General features: G+C 37.1%; 5 protein-coding genes and 1 long non-coding RNA gene across 7 annotated transcripts; 4 read left to right on the top strand and 2 right to left on the bottom strand.

The window, feature by feature from the left end:
• The first annotated feature begins 925 nt into the window (after positions 1-925).
• Positions 926-3,386, top strand: sks11 (SKU5 similar 11). Its single transcript, NM_112184.4, has 3 exons — positions 926-1,283; positions 1,372-2,481; positions 2,618-3,386. Exons 1-3 carry the CDS (start codon positions 1,033-1,035, stop codon positions 2,919-2,921), a joined length of 1,665 nt encoding a protein of 554 aa, NP_187947.1. The 5' UTR covers positions 926-1,032; the 3' UTR covers positions 2,922-3,386.
• On the bottom strand, positions 3,383-7,992 carry BRL3 (BRI1-like 3). Its single transcript, NM_112183.3, has 2 exons — positions 7,322-7,992; positions 3,383-7,228 (listed from the first exon to the last, which is right to left on the bottom strand). The coding sequence occupies exon 2, from the start codon at positions 7,080-7,082 to the stop codon at positions 3,588-3,590; it is 3,495 nt and encodes a 1,164-aa protein (NP_187946.1). The 5' UTR covers positions 7,083-7,228; positions 7,322-7,992; the 3' UTR covers positions 3,383-3,587.
• A 533-nt stretch (positions 7,993-8,525) lies between these two features.
• Positions 8,526-8,784, top strand: AT3G02685. Its single transcript, NR_140935.1, has one exon. It is a non-coding gene; the product is annotated as an other RNA (long non-coding RNA).
• A 3,307-nt stretch (positions 8,785-12,091) lies between these two features.
• Positions 12,092-12,658, bottom strand: AT3G13370 (formin-like protein; the record flags this gene model as incomplete). The annotated part of the gene is made up of 1 exon (NM_112182.1): positions 12,092-12,658. One exon carries the CDS (start codon positions 12,656-12,658, stop codon positions 12,092-12,094), a length of 567 nt encoding a protein of 188 aa, NP_187945.1.
• A 1,217-nt stretch (positions 12,659-13,875) lies between these two features.
• WIP3 (WPP domain interacting protein 3) lies at positions 13,876-16,072 on the top strand. Of its 2 annotated transcripts, none has more exons than NM_001338045.1 (3): positions 13,876-14,060; positions 14,338-15,207; positions 15,339-16,036. In NM_001338045.1, exons 1-3 carry the CDS (start codon positions 13,886-13,888, stop codon positions 15,848-15,850), a joined length of 1,557 nt encoding a protein of 518 aa, NP_001327578.1. In that variant the 5' UTR covers positions 13,876-13,885; the 3' UTR covers positions 15,851-16,036. The 2 variants fall into 2 exon arrangements, with proteins under 2 accessions (NP_001327578.1, NP_566455.1); NM_112181.5 differs by having other exon boundaries at positions 13,892-14,060; positions 15,339-16,072.
• Positions 16,073-16,305: 233 nt separating this feature from the next.
• On the top strand, positions 16,306-18,847 carry AT3G13350 (HMG (high mobility group) box protein with ARID/BRIGHT DNA-binding domain-containing protein). Its single transcript, NM_112180.4, has 6 exons — positions 16,306-16,702; positions 17,178-17,256; positions 17,350-17,512; positions 17,609-17,656; positions 18,032-18,408; positions 18,494-18,847. The coding sequence occupies exons 1-6, from the start codon at positions 16,518-16,520 to the stop codon at positions 18,599-18,601; spliced, it is 960 nt and encodes a 319-aa protein (NP_566454.1). The 5' UTR covers positions 16,306-16,517; the 3' UTR covers positions 18,602-18,847.
• The last annotated feature ends 110 nt before the right edge of the window (positions 18,848-18,957 follow it).

The raw sequence follows: 18,957 nt of genomic DNA, 5'->3' as shown, positions 1-18,957 counted from the left end.
GCATCATGAACTCTTGTTCATCTTTGTATCACAAACTCTTGGTCAAAAGGAGTGTGTCACAAACTCTTTTCGTCTGACCAAAGGGAGTGTATCACAAACTTTTGTTCATCTTTGTTTTCTAATTAGAAAGATGAAAGAACGTTTTGGCATCAATGACATAACGCTAGCTGAGAACGTATTTGGAGACCATATGTCTCTTACCAAATTCTACACAGTGCAAGATTTTTTAGGTAAGTAATTTCTAAGATTATTGAAGTAGTTTCTCATACTTAAAGGTTCCGGTGCTCTCCGTGAATTTATCGTCAACGGTTGACTAGCTCGTATGATTGAAGAAAAGGGAAAAGATACTACTCCTATTCCTAACTTTAACAATATTGTTGTGAACAAATGCTATGCATCATTACCTGATTTTCAATGTCATCTAATTTTTCCTATGGTTACAATTAGAAGTCAAAAGATATATAGATAGAAAAAATACGACATATCGAATTATTTTCTGGTATATATTATATAAAAAGACATAATCATCCAAATTCCAAAAGCATAATGTACAAAACAAAGTGTTATGATTAAAATAAGCGATTTTCAAAATATTTTCTATAATAATGTAAAATGTTTATTGGTCGACCTATACCTTTGTCACATATATATATAAAATTATATCCTTTAGATTATTTTTTAATCCCAAATAGCAAAATTCTCGAAGACATGAAAACCAAAACCAAAAAAGACATAGGGAAAAAAGAAAATAAACTAAGAGGAATTAAAGAGAAACACCAAAAATAGGGAGAGGTTAAACTTCAATATTCCCAAATATGGCGAAAGGAATAGCGAAATGGTAGGAGACCCCAAAGAAGACGAGAAAAACCTGGAAAAACATTCGTCAAAAATAACCCTATAAAAATGCCTCGAAACATTTCCACAACTCGAAATTCAAACCCCAAAGCATAATTATATATAACAATAAACAATTAGTACCAAAACACATAAAAAATCTATAACTGTTATCTCAACCAAAAATTGTTTATTGTTATGCGAGGGGTTAAACTCTTGGCCGCGTGCCTCTACCTGGCCGCTGCCGCAACGGTGGTAGTCCGAGCCGAAGATCCTTACTTCCATCACGTATGGAACGTGACCTACGGAACCGTGTCTCCTCTCGGTGTTCCACAACAAGTCATTCTCATCAACGGACAATTCCCTGGTCCCAACGTCAACTCAACCTCCAACAACAACGTCATCATTAATGTCTTCAACAACCTCGACGAACCTTTCCTCCTCACATGGTAATTATAACATTTGTTTCACGGTTCACCAAAATATATCATTTTCAATATGCATGCTTATAATATATGTTTTGTTTTTGCGTTTTAGGAATGGGATCCAACACAGGAAGAACTGTTGGCAAGATGGGACTCCAGGAACTATGTGTCCGATCATGCCCGGCACCAACTACACTTACCATTTCCAGCCTAAGGATCAGATCGGAAGCTATTTCTACTACCCCAGCACCGCGATGCACCGTTCCGCTGGTGGATTCGGTGGTCTCCGTGTGAACAGCCGTCTCCTCATCCCGGTCCCTTATGCTGACCCAGAAGATGACTACACCGTCTTGATCGGTGACTGGTACACCAAGAGCCACACCCAGTTGAAGAAATTCCTTGACAGCGGTCGTACTCTTGGCCGTCCAGATGGTATTCTCATCAACGGAAAGTCCGGGAAAGGCGATGGATCCGATGCACCTCTCTTTACCTTGAAACCTGGAAAGACCTACAGGGTTAGGATCTGTAACGTGGGTCTCAAGACATCTCTTAACTTTAGGATTCAGAATCACAAGTTGAAGCTTGTTGAGATGGAAGGATCGCACGTTCTCCAGAACGATTATGACTCTCTCGACGTTCACGTTGGTCAGTGTTACGGAACCATCCTTACCGCTAATCAGGAAGCTAAAGATTACTACATGGTTGCATCCTCTAGGTTCTTGAAGTCGGTTATAACCACCACTGGTCTTCTCCGCTATGAGGGAGGCAAAGGTCCCGCTTCTTCGCAGCTACCCCCTGGTCCAGTCGGCTGGGCTTGGTCCTTGAACCAGTTCCGATCTTTCAGGTGGAACTTGACCGCCAGTGCAGCCAGGCCTAACCCTCAGGGATCTTACCACTACGGAAAGATCAACATCACACGCACCATCAAGCTTGTGAACACTCAAGGCAAGGTCGATGGAAAGCTCAGGTACGCTTTGAACGGAGTCTCGCACACTGACCCCGAAACCCCATTGAAGCTTGCGGAGTACTTTGGTGTTGCCGACAAGGTTTTCAAGTACGACTCCATCACTGATAACCCAACCCCAGAACAAATCAAGAGCATCAAGATCGTGCCAAATGTTCTTAACATCACTCACCGCACCTTCATCGAGGTGGTGTTTGAGAACCACGAGAAGAGTGTTCAGTCGTGGCACTTGGACGGTTACTCCTTCTTTGCCGTCGCGTAAGTGAAACAAACATTTAAAACACTCATGAATTCTTACATAACTTTATTGCACAACAAGTCATCTAATTGCTTTCTTGCATTACAAGAAATTCTTCATTTTTAACCTAATATTCAATTTGACTCTGTTTCAAAGTGTCGAGCCAGGGACTTGGACCCCAGAGAAGAGAAAAAACTACAACCTGCTGGACGCAGTGAGCAGACACACAGTCCAAGTCTACCCAAAATGTTGGGCAGCAATCTTGCTCACATTCGACAACTGTGGAATGTGGAACGTTCGATCTGAAAACTCCGAGAGACGCTACTTAGGACAGCAGCTTTACGCGAGTGTCTTGTCACCAGAGAAATCACTGAGAGATGAATACAACATGCCTGAGACAAGCCTCCAATGTGGTCTAGTGAAGGGTACACCTAAGCCTAACCCTTACGCTGGAGCCTAAGTTAAATTTTACAAAAAATTTACTTTTAATGCAACAAAATAGTTTGGATTCTTCTGTTGATTCAATCGATTGAGAGGCATTTGCAAGACGTTTACCTAACGGATTTATTTTTCTGGTTTTTTGGGTCTTTTCTTTTTAACTGTTTTAAATTTTATAAAATTGATTTTTAAAAGTATATGGTTTATTCGTATATACATGAAATTGAAATGTATGTATGTCTATCCCTTAAGTAATTTTTTTCTTGTTTTAAAAAGACGCATTAAGTTTCTCTTTTTTTGTTCTTCATTTTTTTGTAACGCTTATGTAATGTATCCATAATCTTCAACGAAATAAGCAGAGATCATCTTCTTTGTCTGACATGAAGTGTTCTTTCCCTAATTGCCAATCTTGAGATCAAAAGCAGAAATACCATCAATCAAAGTTTATCATATTGTTAATCATCATCACACATAAGTATATAACACGGCTCACAAAATTGTCATTACGATAAGATTAATTTGTTAGGTACAAAAACTTTACAACGAAGTATTTCTTAATAGCTTTCAGAAATCAAGAAATTAAGTAAAAACCCTTCAGTGTCTGTATTACTTTTTACTGTTATATACACTGAATCAGTAACACCAAAAATAGGACGAAAATAACAAATTTCAAATCTTCCTGAATTCCTTAAGGCTCCTTATCTCGTGATTCTTCGACCAACGGCGTTTCCTTTAGCAAAAACTCATCAAGACTGTCGTTCTCTGTATCAACCTGAACGAGCTCTTTGAACATCGTCATGACTTGAATCATAGTTGGTCTTTTGAATGGCCGATCGTCCAAACATTGAGACGCAATCTTCAAGTAATGAAGTAGCTCAACATCGCCAGATTTGTCTGTTACTAACTCTGGGTCAAGTATCTCAGCTCCTCTCTTCTCTCTGTAGAGCTGTTTAGCCCATCCCACAAGGTTGTTGTCTTCACCAAACTCCTCTGGATCGATCGGTTTCTTGCCTGAGAGGAGCTCCAGAAGTATAACTCCGTAGCTATACACATCTCCTTTGGCTGTACATCGGAAACTCTGGTAATACTCTGGTGGGACATACCCGGGAGTACCTGCGAGCGTGCTCACGCTCAAGTGTGTGTCCAGAGCGCTCACCAGCCTTGCCATACCAAAATCTGAGACACGGGCAACAAAATCTTGGTCTAGAAGAACGTTGCTTGATTTCATATCCCTGTGGATAATATGAGGAATGCAGCTATGGTGCAGAAAAGCTAGCCCACGCGCAGCTCCTATTGCAATCTTCTTTCTCGCTGACCAATCAAGAAAGATTCCACCCTTCTTGGTCTTTTCGTGCAGAACTGTCTCTAAGCTTCCGTATTTCATGTACTCATAGACAAGAAGTCTCTCTTCACCAATCTTGCAATATCCAAGAAGAGGTACCAAATTTCGATGTTTGATTTTACCAATCGTTTCCATCTCTGCCATGAACTCTCTATCACCTTGTCCCGTGACTTGAATCAACTTCTTGATCGCTACAACAGATCCATCAGCCAGTTTAGCCTTGTAGACATCTCCAAATCCACCTGATCCGATCATACTATCAGCACTAAACCCGTTTGTGGCTTCTAAAAGGTGTGCAAAAGTAAGTTTTCGCAGCGGCTTCTCAAATGTTGCAACGTTGATGCTCAACGGTTCATGAACACTAGAGAGCTTCCAGCTGCTGCTACCAGATGTCGGAAGGCTCTCAATGTACTTCTCTCTCTGTTTTTCCTTCTTCTGAACCTTCCTTGCTCTATAAAGCGCCATAATAAGCATCACAATACACATGAAAGAAAACACAATCCCCGCACTCATCCCAGTCGCAATGCTCTGTTTTTTAGGGTGAGCATGAGATCTCGTGGGCCGGGAACCAGAGCTACAAGGTGGTAGAGGAACCCCGCAGAGGCCAGAGTTGTTGGCGTATCTTGTGAGTGGGAACGTCGTAAGTTGGCCTCCGAATGGGATTGGTCCGGTTAGATTGTTGTTAGAGACGTCTAAGTCGCTTAGAAAAGAGAGTCCTCCTAGTGATCCAGGTAAGAATCCTTGGAGATCATTGTGAGATAGATCAAGAACTCCAATTGCTTTCAATCCTCCGAAGCTATCCGGTATGGTTCCAGTTAACAAGTTATGTCCCAAATTCAAGACCTGAAGATATCCCATTGCACCATAACCCAAAGGAATAGAACCTGAAACCGCATTGTAGGAAAGGTCCAAGTAGATCATGCTCCCGTTACTGGAGAACATGTACATGGTCATGCCTGAGTATATCCGAGTCTTGGGACATGAATGAACCATTGGAAAATGCTCTAACCGCTCAGCACGAATTCCTTCAAACTCAACCAAACCCCCTGCACCTCTGCAATCCGTCCCACCTTCATTCCTCACAAACGCAAACTGTTTACCAGAGACGCTTCCGGGCATTACCAGTCCGGCCTGACTTGCAAGTTCACCTGGGAGATTCCCAGTTAGATTATTGCTGTTAAGATCAAGCCAGATAAGGTTCTTGCAGTTTCCAAGCTCACTTGGAATGTTCCCAGTTAAAGAATTGTTCCCGAGTTGCAGAATCGCTAACTTCTCAAGCTTTCCGATTCCTACAGGGATTTCACCGGTAAGCAGGTTACTAGAAAGGGAGATCCAAAGCATGTTGGTGCATTTGGAGATTGATTCTGGAAGAGAACCGGTTAAGAGATTGTTGTTTAAGATTAACGTTTCCAAGTTTCCTCCATCAACACAAATGCTCTCCGGGATTCCACCAGTGAGATTGTTCGCCCACATAACTAAGTCGGAGAGCTTAGGCAATGTCCATATCTCCTTAGGAATCAGACCAGTGAGAGCATTGAAGCTAAGATCTATAGTCTTCAAGCTCTTACATTTACCAAGCTCTACAGGGACAGTTCCTGAGAGGTAATTGTTGGCAATAAGCAACTTTTCCAAAACCGAAGAGCTTTGAAGAGAGCAGAAACCAGATGGTACTTCTCCAGTGAACTCGTTTGAGCTCAGATCAAGAACTCGCAGATTACTACAGTTGGTGAGCGAAATCGGAACAGAGCCTGAGATGTTGTTGAATGGTAAGTAAAGATTAGTGATTCTAGAGAGTTTACTCACGACGGTGCTTAAGAAATCACCGGAGAGCTTGTTGTTTCCAAGATTTAGGCTTTGTAATGAGCCACAAGAGGTGAATGATTGCGGAAGCTGACCGGTGAGACTGTTGCCGGAGAGATCGAGAACCTCTAGAGTTCGACAGAGCAGAGAAAGCTCCGGTGGAATCTCACCGGAGTAAAGGTTGTGTGCAAGAGAGAGCTGCCTCAGGTTCTGAAAATTTCCCCAATAGTCATCTCCGGGGATTTTTCCGATGAGACTGTTCCGAGAGAGGTTTAACGTTTCGAGGAGCTTACAATTTGAGAGACTAACCGGAAATCTGTCGCCGGAGATGCTGTTCTGTGATAAGCTGAATACGGTGAGGTTCTCACAGAGACCAAAGCTGAGACGAGAGAAGTCGCCGGTGACATTGTTGCCGGATAAGTCGAGGTGTTTCAGAGAATTCGGAAAATCGGCGATGAAAGTCTCCGGAATCTCATCGGAGAAGCGATTGTTCGAGAGATCAACGGTTGTGATTCTCTTGTTACTCGCCGAAGGAGAAGACTTCAATTTCCCGGCGAGCTTGTTGTGCGAGAAATTGACAGAAACCAGATTTAAACAGGTGGAGAAAACGTAATCCACTATTGAAGAGTCCGTAAGCGAGTTTGAAGATAAATCCAGAACCTCGAGAGAACATCCTGAAGAAGAAGAAGAATCTCCGGAGGAGAAGTTGTTTCCTTGCAAATAAAGACTCCGGAGATTAGACAACGCCGTGAGATTATTGAGATTTAGGGTTCCGGTAAGACCACCGTTTCGTAGATCAAGTCCAATGACTCTACCATCGCTAGAACAAGAGACGCCTCGCCAAGTACATGGGTCACGACCCGACCCGTATCTCCAGTTACCTAAAAAGTTGGTAGGATCCGACTTGATAGAGGTTTGCTTAAACGCCGTTAGCAGAGCTGTGTCGTTAACGTCGTCGCTGAGTAGCCGTCTGCCACGAGAGTCCACCGTTAGAAACAAGACGAGCAAACAGAGGATCAAGAACTGCCATTGTTGTTTCATGTTATTAGCCCACAAAGTGTTCGATAAAATTCCCTTAAGAATTCAAAGACTTCAATTTCAAGCTCAAGAATCTTCTTTTTGAGAAAACCCTATGCTCCATAACAACCAAATCCTCCAAAAACTTCACCGGATATGAGCTTGGAACGCTGAAAAATTCAAAGTGAAATTAAGATTAATTTTTCTGAAATAACTAGTGGCAAAATCAAGTCTTGTTCAAGGTAGAAGAAGAAGATACATACATGTATATGTGGTGAAGGAACAAAAAAGCGGAATCAAAGGCTGACAGATACGGAAAAAGAGAAGGGAGAAAGTACAGAGAAGAGACAGAGAGAGTTCTCCAAGTAAAGAAGACAACGTAGATGGTCTTCGACAGTGTTGTCTCTCAAAGTACGATGTTGCAGAGATGGTCGGATCCGGAACCAAAAAAAAAAAGAAAAAAACTGTTGAATTCAACTAAAAAAAGGGACTGCTTTAAGATTCCACATAAAGGAAGCGTGTTTAGTACGACCACTACATAAAAACGAATTTTCCCGGAAATAAAAAAGAAGTGTGTTCTTTTTGTATTTGCTTGACAAAATGAGAAGCTGAGAAATTCTCTGGCTTTCTCGTGACAGCTTTAGATAGAATTGAAGAAGAAGAAGTGATTGAGATCTTGTCTTATTTTGCTGGAGAAAATGTAAAAGCGAAAGAGAAGAAATTTGGCAAAGAGAAGAAAAAAAGAGGAGAAAAAGCTAAAGAAGACAAAACTATGAGACTAATCTTTACGTGAAAAGAGGATGCATAATCATTATATTAAAGACTAATTTTTTCCTAATTATTAATCTCACATTCCCACCTAATAGTATTCGTGCAAATAATTTATATTGCAATAGATCAAACTCTACGTCAACTGTTTTAAAATTTGAGTTTTACAGGTTAGGGGAGAATCTTTTATAAATCTAACAAAAGTTCTGTTTTGTGGAGGACTAGATTTGTTGCTTTTTCTAAGTGTTCTCATGTTGATGTCAAAGAAATCTACGAATTCAGTAAAATTTGTGCAACATGTAAATAATTTACAGTAAATTAGTATTTGTTCGATGTATGTATAGTTCGGTTTCCGTATAATTTAAATATTCGGATCTGTTGTAACTTTTTTTTTTTTTTTTTTTTTTTCTTTTTTTTTTTTTTAGGATCTGTTGTAACTTAATCTCTAAATATTCAAATATTCAATGCACCATATATATTCAATGCAATGACGAAAAATACCAAAGCATCAACACATATCCGAGCTTCAAATCCTACCAGTTACCGCATTATTTCACTGAAATAAGCTTTTCTCTAATTATTTTACTCAACCCTTTAAAGTCGACTATTTTCGTGTTTAACGTCCCAAAGCAAATCATATCCTCTTTTTTTTTTGTTACATCAATATCTGTATTATCTATATTACTCACTCCGCACGAACGTCTCACGCTTCCATAAATATCTGCACGACAAAATATCATCATAAAAAGAGAAATCTAAAACTACAAAATTCTAATATATTGTATTAATTAACGGTAACTACGATAGAGACCTAATTCCCCACCACCGTTCTCGTATTTTTCCACGCGTGTATGTAACTTTATAACCCTACACGCATGAAGCTCTAGTGCTTCGTTAAACAAAAACAAATATGGTTTATTGGTTTTTTATCTATGCCCTCTCGTGACTTATTTTTTTCAGCAACTAATCCCCACGTATTGTTTGTATTTATCGCTTTACCCTTACAATTAGTTTAAACCTCACGTAAAACAACTGTCAAATATTGTATTGGTTGGACAAATAAATAAATCGGATCCATAGTTTTTTTGTTTAAATTTCTACCAAGTGACCAACTTAATTAACCAAGTTTTGAATGTGTTTAGAAAAAAAAACACACACCAAATTTTGATTAATATATCTCTCTACACATTTTATATCAAATAATTGCATGAAACGTAAGTGTTATCCTGACAAAAAGGAAATACAAGTGTTTTCAACTATTACCATAATTATTTCCTCAAATATTGTTGACCAATTATGAATGCAACAGACGTGACAACAGCTTAATTTTGGTAGGTACGAGAGATTAAGTTAGGATTATCAATCAACTGGGCCTGTTTAAACTTAAAAATTATGCTTTTTCAAATATATACCCTCAACAAATTCGGAGTTCTATAAAACTATGAACTATATATACGTACGTATAAATCCTTTCATAATTTAAAATATTAATTAATTACATGCCCTTAATTATTTTAAAAAATCGGATGCCGTTGATTTCATTTGTTTATGCAATAATGCATCGTGCTTGGTTGCTCGTGCATATAATGAACTTGAATTTAAACTGGTCGAGTATTTGCGCCGAACTAAACGAAAAGAACTTTAATTTAGATAAATTAATCGATTTAAAGTTATCTTTCTCGTTTTTTTTTTTTTTCTTTTTTTTTTAACTTATCTTTCTCGTTCCTATCTTACTTTTACCTAAACACAAATATAGGTTAGGTACTCCAGTTAAGGTATCAATGAGTAATTAAGAGAAACATAACTGGATAGATAGAATTTTCTACAAGGTTTCTCCGTAAGCTATAAGCTATATATAATATGGTGTAAAACTGTAAATTAATATTAACCGAGGCTTCATTGGTTAATCATTTCTTTATATATGTATATATAATATATAGATTTCTGAAAAGAATAAACAAAACATCTGCAGGTCGAAAAACCCGCGACATTAACATATATATGACGAAAAAAATACGTGGAGGAGACCAAAATGATCTCGAAGTCCTCCTTTCACGTATTGCATATTCTATATATTTTAAAAATTTGTTGGTGTGTAGGATGTCTTTTGTAAAACTGGTAGATGTAATAGGGTCCCAAAAACTGTATAAATACTATATAGCGAGTAGAGGGGCCAAGAAGATAGATTATTCAACAACTGGGATAATAATTAAGTTATACTAAAGTGAGAAGGTTTATGAAAATATATACGAGAGTGGGCTCGGTGGCCGGGGCCGTAGTAGGGTTGCATTTTTGTCAGTTTCTTCGGCCGCACGAATGCACATCTTGTGACTTCCAAAGATTCTCTCGTGTCCATTTATTATGATTTCATTTTAGTTTTATTTTCATATTAATGTATTATCTTAGACCAAAAGGAAAAAAGAAAAAAAAAAAACACTTTGGTCCAAAATACTTATGGTATAAGTATTTTTAGGGTCGAAGTCTCGAAGAAAAGACGAAAAGTCGATACGATTTGAAAATCTTACCCGTCACTTTCATGAATTAATAATGAAGATGATATTTTTGATTTCCTAAGATAGCGGAATCATCGCATTCAAATCTGCCTTATTTTTGGTACAACTATCCCCTTTTTCACGTAAACTTATTCAATTTCTCTTTCTTTTTTTTTTCTTCTTTCTTTTTTGGTCGTCACATCTTGGTCATATACGACTAAATTAATACTACATTTCTAGTACTCTCGTTTTATTTTTCAGCATAACTAGAAATATACAGACGACTCACGAAGATCTATCTGTATATGTCGGTACAAATTCAGTAATAACTTAACCAATACAAACCGTGATTATGGAAACAAAAATTTTATTAAAAAAAACCCATCAAACTCGTGACTATCTAGAGAAAATATATAAATAAATAAAAAATCCAAAGCTATAAGTTTAAGATAGTTGATTTGATTAATACTAGTAGTACATATAGTTGCTTCATATATAACCAAGGACTGCCTCTCTATCTTCGTTGTCCAACTTAACATACCCAAAAGCCAAAATTGACATATGATACTTGATAATTTATATTGCTTACTCACAGATAGACCCCCATACAAAATTCTCACGTGTACAGGGGGTCATCCAGTTGATATTCAACAATCAACGCCTCGCATGAACCTGAGATCTTTTCACGCTACCAATTGGCAAGACAACAAAAATAAAGTAAATAAGAAACTATTCGATCACACGGACTCATCTTATGACTAAAACTATAATAATATTGATTATATTTGGCTAAAACATGTGATGAATTATAATAACCAGCTACACCGGATCGAATCAGTTTTATGGGTAAAAAATTACACCTATCTTTACTTTAGGTTTGTAAACTGCTATTTATATGGACTTTTTTCTTGACCTGATTTCAAATAGTAAATAAGTACGTTGTATTCGTCGAGGAATCAAATTCTGAGCAAAGTCGATATTTTAGGTAGATTTAGGTTGAAATTAAGCTCTTCGCAACGTTGAATTTAGAGAAACTTTAGATCATCTAATAAATAAACACACGCATCATCCAAAAGATATAGACAAGTTAAATACTACCGATGACTGCTTAGTCACTATTACTATTATTGATAACAATCAACAGAGGGAAGTGACATTCTTGGTTGAGAAGTCAATCGTCGACCCATGTTGACGTAGATAGGCACTCTCCCGCACGGATCTCTTCTTCGGCCTTTATCTCAATACGTCTCATTGATTCACAAAGCACTTCTCCTCACATATATATTCGCATTTATTCAAAAAAAATTGTAAGGGATATTTTTTAACGATAATCGACTTATGTTTTAAACGTTCTAAAATAATACATTTTTAGTGTTATATGACTGTCTGTTTCGATTTAGGGATTTTGAACTATGACTTTTTTCTTTTCAAGTTGGAATCAGTTTTATTACTGTTTACGAACGAAGGAAAAGACTGAATATAAGAGTAATTGTCTGTTCCCGTTTCCATTATTCGATCACTTATATCTTGAATTTTGAGATAATTAAGTTATCTTATTTTTCTTTGTTGATGTTATTTTATCTTGAAACTATAGTCTATAAGATTCTTAACATTTTTACTTTAATATGTATCACATCTTACCTCATCAAATTAGAGTGCAGTGCAACTTCATCATCACAAACTTTTTTTAATATTTATATTTATTATTGTCTATATATCTTTCACACACATTACATATGCCATATAAGGAATATGGACTCAACATATCTTTTACTAAAGAGGAGGTGATGGTGCACCGTGACCTTTTCCTGAATCATCAGGTCCACTTTTATAACCTCCGTAGATTATATTAACGGGTATTTTTGGTGGTGATGGTGCATTGTGACCTCTTCCTGAATCATCATGACGACTTTTATAACTTCCATAGATTATATTCATCGATACCTTTGGTGGTGATGGTGCACTTTTATAATCTCCGTAGATTATATTCATCGGTACCTTTGGTGGTAAAGGTGCATCGTGACCTTTACCTGAATCATCAGGTCCACTTTTATAACCTCCGTAGATTATATTCATCGGTACCTTTGATGGTAAAGGTGCATCGTGACCTTTACCTGAATCATCAGGTCCACTTTTATAACCTCCGTAGTTTATATTCATCAGTATCTTTGGTGGTAAAGGTGTATCGTGACCTTTACCTGAATCATCAGGTCCACTTTTATAACCTCCGTAATTTATATTCATCGGTATCTTTGGTGGTAAAGGTGCATCGTGACCTTTACCTGAATCATCAGGTCCACTTTTATAACTTCCGTAGATTATATTCACAGGAACCTTCATCGTTTTTATGAGCGGGTTAGTTTCTCCCATGACTGGTGGATTCAAACTTCTTGCATGGGCATAAGGTCCACGACACACAAAACAAGTGATAAGGGATATGAAAACTATTTTGGGAATCAAACAAGACATGGTGGGAGGCATCAACATTATTCGAGGTTTTTTTTAGGACTAGGAAATGGGGATGTGAAAATTGAAATTGGTAGAAAAAAAGAAGAAGAAGAAGTTGTCTTTTTTTTTGTTGATAGAAAATGATTGTTACAACTTACAATATATTAAAAATGTGAGTATTTGTATGTATATATAATAGATTATTGATTCACTCAAAACATATAATGTATTGTTATAATGTTTAATAATGATATGAATTATGTTAAAAAATAAATATTGTCTCAAACACAATATATCTAATCATAATTACTGTCTTAAACTATAGATGATATACAATAGTTACTTATGACAAAGTTTATCATTTTCAATTTTATTAGTACAAAATCAAATATTTTCATAGATATCAGTAAAAATACTATTTTGACAATTAACAATATTAAAATAAAATAAATTTTGTGGATATTGTAGATTCTAAAGTAAAATAACTATAATAAATTTTAAAATAAATGGTAATCACATTTTGTTACATGTTACTAAAATACTTAATTTATATTTAATGAATCAGTTTATCTGTCCATATTTTAAAATTTCACTAAAATTTTCAGAAATGTTTTGGAATTAGATTTCAGATTGTAAATAGTTTTCACTAACTTTTAATTATATAAATATATTAAATATTTACCCATTTCCTCAACAGAATGGAGATTTTACATTTATAAAACAATTCCATACTTCAAGAATTAGCATTTATTTATTTATTTTTTAAATCTGTTTTATACAAAAAATAGATAAAAAAATCATTTTAAGGAGTTGATTTTTTTAATGATTTGTAAATGTTCAAATCTGCATAAAACATTATTTTGATTTTTGAATATGATACCAAATAAATCTTTTAAATTTTAAAATAGAAAAATCACACTTTTCATTATTTTGAAAATATTTAAGTCTAGTTTTAATGGGCCTTATCAGGCCAACATGTTGGGCTCATATACACACTTTAATTCCGACATGTTGTGTACTCCAGATCGGACGGCCAGCTTGGCGCACTGGGTTTATGTCATGTGGGTCCCACGTATGATTCGCACCATCTTCATTATTTTTTCTCTTTCTTTATCTTTAATGTTTTTTTTTTCCTGTGTCTGTAGAATCATTTCGTCCACTTTAATCATTTTCGTTGATACAGCTTCTCCCGGTAATAATGTCGGCGGATTTCTCCGTCGCACTCTAAATTCTTTAGGATTTTGTTTCTCTTGCTCATCTGTAACTCAGGCAAGCTCTCGTTGGATTGTTTTAGGTACGCTTTAAATATTGATTCGAGTCGCTTCTCTCTGTTTTCATTAATTTTGTTTTTTCAAAAAATTTCTGGACTTGATTAGATGAGATTGTTGAATTGTGAATTGAGTTTTGTTCATTGTTGTTTCGGTAGATGAGGTTAGAATAACACTATACATCAGTTCTTTCTTTTGAAGTAGTGAGCTGAATCTAGTTCTTTAGCTGTTGGAAATTTTCAGATTTGTGTCTCTGATGACAGAGAATTTGATACCTTTTTTTTTGTTGTGAAATGGATTTAGGCATGAATGAGTCAGTCCCTGATTCTGTGGAAGACAACGGTAATTCAGTCCCTGCAAATGGATTATTAGTATTGCCTGATAATGATCATGAGGAAGGAGGTGTTGGATCACCTCAACGATCGAACAGCGTTGAATCTCCTGGTGGATCAGTACATTCTACGAGGAAAGGTTTTGGTTTGAAGAAATGGAGACGGATCAAAAGAGATGGTCCTGTGAGAGATGAGGCTGCTCCTGTTGATGATGGTAGTAAGTTACTGAAACGTGGATTGGCTGGTTTGGTGAATCCTCCTTCTAAACATGTAGAATTTTCTTCAGTTGAAGCAAGGCAGAGTAGTGAAGGCTCTGTTGGGTCAGTGAATATGGTGCATCATCCAGGGGTAGCCAACGGGTTTAGTCCCGATATAGGTTGTATGTTTGCTGTTGGGCAAGCGTTTGAGAAAAGTGAAGAGCATAGTGGTAATACCATAGGTGGAAAGAATGTAGTAGGAGGGAAGGTTGTTTCAGGTAGCCAAGAGAAACTCTGGAGTGATACCATCAAGAGGGCTAGCGAAGAGCGGGGGGATATCGAGAAGGAGAAGCCTTGTTCCAGCTTGGATTCCGACTTGAGAAGTAGTGATTTTGTGTTTTCGACTGGCTCGGTTTCTGTTGGTAACCATGGAGAGAAAGATGAGAGATTGACGATGAATTATATTGGGGGATTTAGCAATGAAGGTCAAGTTAAGGAGGAAGTTCAAACATATAGCAGAAGCGAAAACGGGAATAAAGAAGACGATGGAGAGAGTAAGAAAAACAACAATCATTGGGCAGATAAAGACGCACTTGCAGATTCTATCAGAAGCTTTGCAGTTCTGCAGGAAGTTCTTTGGAAAGGTTTGCACACGAACCTTGATTTTTGATATCCATGTGAATTGTTTCAATGTTCATGTCCTAAAGCTCCCATGTTTATATTATCAATGTTACATGATATTTCTAAACTAACTATGCGATTGAAACGTGTGCAGAGGTTCAAAGTTTCCAGGAGCTAGGTAAGGAATCTGTACTACTACATTCGAACACCGATGAATTGAGTTCAGACCAGCCAAGTCATCAAAATTGTAAAGAAGATAACTCAACATCCTCAGGATCAAAGGCACTGATCTTGAAGGAGAAGGTAAAACTTCTGGAACACAAACTCGAGGAAGCGAGAGCTGCTCTCGAGGCAAAGGAAGCTAGGATCCAAGAACTCGAAAACTCAAAGATTGAATCTGAACTTGAATGCATCTTCCAGAGAAAGATTGAAACTGAAATCGAACATTTGATGCTCACAAGATCTCTGAGTTCACTACAAGTACTCCAAGAAACTAAGAAGTTACATTCTCTGAAAGAAGATCCTGTATCAAACCGTGGAAACATCTTAGGAAAAACATGTAAGCTCGGTTTCTATATCTTGACACAATTGATCTTGCTCGTCTCTATACTTCGGTTTCTCGTCCTACAATTCTCTCCTGCTTCACGATTAGTAATACCAACTTGAAAAATTCCTTCTCCTTGTTGTGTTACCGAACATTTTTTTTGTTTCTCCAGATTGTAATAAATAAGGTCTCTCAAGGATATTGTCCCCATTGTTATAGTTAAATTACGATGTTTAAATTTCCCATCAACAACTAAAGAGACATTATTATTTTGTGAACTAGATTTTTGATATCGAATCCGATCACCGGTTATAATGGTTTGCCGACGGTTTTTGTGATTTGACTCAAGAGTGTAATAAAACCTTAACTTAAATCTTGGTTTTTGATTCAATCTAGATTCGGTTAATCAACCGGTCCGGTCTGGTTTTTAAAACAATAGGCCATTGTTGTAGGGAGTAGTTTAATCGGGGCAGAGGCTTATGCTATGGGCTTGGACTCTCAGGTTTCGTCTTAAACCTAATCAAAGTAATTTAAGCCGAAAACGGAAGGAACTAAAATTGGTGTCTTGACTAAAAATAATATAAAGGACATAAAATTAAAGTCCCCAGATAAAAGTTTGTATGATTTAGGGCAAAATCTCAGAAGATAAAATCATTCAAATTTGTGTGAATTTCGTTTAATCCTTATCCAATTTGTCCCAATTTATAATCTTATAAGAAAAATAAAAATCTGAAATACGGTGGTCTCAATTGCTCTTACCTTTACCAAGACGGCCATAAGAAAAAAAAGATGTCGACCGATATTTCACCACCCTACTCTCAAACTCACGTGGAGCCCGTTAATGGTTATCCTTCTGACAACAAGAGATGCGACGATTCCTCTGTTCCTGCCAAATATGATGATCTTGTCCGTAACTCTGCTCTCTTCTGGGAAAAGCTCCGAGCTTTCCTCGGATTAACCAGCAAGACTTTGAAGTCAGTTTCTTTCTTACCCTTTTCACATTTTTGTGAGACCTTTTCGTTTGGTTTAAGATTGTGGAAGAAAAAACCCAACTTTGTTTGTTTGTATCTCTCCCGAAGATTGGTTAGGGATTTAAGGCTTGAGGTGTTGTTATATTGTTTGGTGAGATTGAAAGCAATAGAATTAGATTTTGTTGCTCAGTGAAATGTTGAAAATTGTCAATTAGGGTTTAGTGGATTCCGGATTGGTGAAGTTTAAGCAGGAAGTGCGTTATGTCATGTGTATCGTCTGTTGAATTAGATTTATCGTATTCTTTACCTGTTTATATTGTTCATAAGGAAATGAAATCAAACTGGATTTAGTATTTACTAATCTGGATACTGTAATTATATCTATGAACGAGTTTAGGCTTAATGTGTGTTGTTTTGTCTCTTGTGTTTATTAATTGATCACTGTCTGGTAATGAAACATTTTCCGTCTCTGTAAAAGGGTTCCTACTGTGGGAGGAAACACTCTTGATCTGCATCGGCTTTTCATCGAGGTTACGTCTCGAGGTGGTATCGAAAGGGTATGAATGAGTTCATGTTACCGTTAATCATACTTTTGGGAGATTAATATTGTTCCATTGAGTATTGAAGTGTGTATGTTTTTTTTACTCTAGGTGGTGAAGGATCGGAAATGGAAAGAAGTGATTGGTGCATTCAGTTTTCCGACAACGATAACAAGTGCATCGTTTGTCTTGAGGAAGTATTATCTCAAGTTTCTTTTTCAGCTGGAACATGTGTATTACCTTGAAAAACCGGTGTCTTCACTCCAATCAACAGGTCTATTTCAGCACTAAAATTCTTATCGTTGTCTTACCTTTTCTTTCGTTGCTCTGTTACATACTGAGATAAGCCAAAATTCTCATGCTTTTCCAGATGAAGCATTGAAGAGCCTTGCCAATGAATCTCCAAACCCTGAGGAAGGTATAAGACACGTTTCTCTAACTCTTGTGGCTTTTTTATTCTTCCCTCCATATCTTTGTCCATTCATCAGTATGTAGTATGTTGTATTTAGTATTCCGTTGGATAGAAGTTTATTATTACAGATTCTCTTTAAAGAAGTAATGTCTGGTAGGCCTTTAATTCCCCAATCTGGTTCATTAGTTTTCTCACGTGACAAAGATTCCTGAGTTTAACGTGTTACAAATATTGGCTCTGTTTCACTCCTTTTAGACTGGAACAAATAAATATACACTTATCTTTCCTTTGATTCCATTCCTTATATGTTTTGAGTTTACCGCGTGTGTGTCTAGTAAAATTTTGACCGTGTGTCTTTGTGCTTCATTGTGGAACCTGCAGGTATTGATGAACCACAAGTTGGGTATGAGGTTCAAGGATTCATTGATGGGAAGTTTGATAGCGGCTATCTGGTGACGATGAAATTGGGTTCTCAAGAGCTGAAAGGTGTCCTTTACCACATTCCTCAAACGCCAAGTCAGTCTCAACAAACCATGGAAACACCTTCAGCCATTGTACAATCATCACAACGCCGGCATAGGAAGAAATCAAAGTTGGCTGTAGTCGATACTCAAAAACCCAAATGCCACAGGAGTGGCTACAACTTCTTTTTTGCTGAGCAGTACGCGAGGCTTAAACCTGAGTACCATGGACAAGAACGATCCATCACTAAGAAAATAGGACACATGTGGAGCAATCTCACTGAATCTGAGAAACAGGTAACCAATCATCATCGAATTATATCCACTTTTTTTTTTTTTTCATTAAACCAGTGTTTGCTTACAAATTTGTTCATCATTACAGGTTTATCAAGACAAAGGAGTTAAGGATGTGGAGAGATACAGAATTGAGATGTTGGAATATAAGTCTTCACATGAATCAGGAGCTACTGCTTCTACAGTGGCTCAGTAGCTTTTCTCCCTTTTGTTGTCTTACGTGTCTGTTGTAACATTTTTCCTTTTCTCTATAGAACTTGTTTTCTTTTTCTTTCTAAATGTAATGTTTTCTATCAGTTGGAGGATTTGTCAGCTTTATTATGGCTTTAGAGCTAGTGAGGAGGTTACTAACTGTGAACTAGTGTCTCTCTTGTTGTTTCTTTTAGTAAGTGCCATTTTTGTAGTGAATTACAGGCATATCCATATATCCAGATCTTTCTTCAAAAACATGGCGCATATGTTTCTTTTCGTTATGTTACTTGATGATATGTGATGTATCTTTATTAAGTCCCCGTCTGTAGTATCTTTATTAAGCTCAAAGTTCGGCGGTGG

This window comes from Arabidopsis thaliana, chromosome 3 (genome assembly GCF_000001735.4).
Source record: "Arabidopsis thaliana chromosome 3, partial sequence".
Classification (NCBI taxonomy): domain Eukaryota; kingdom Viridiplantae; phylum Streptophyta; class Magnoliopsida; order Brassicales; family Brassicaceae; genus Arabidopsis; species Arabidopsis thaliana.
The sequence above is the reverse complement of the archived record's forward strand: the minus strand, read 5'-3'. Positions and strand labels throughout refer to the sequence as shown.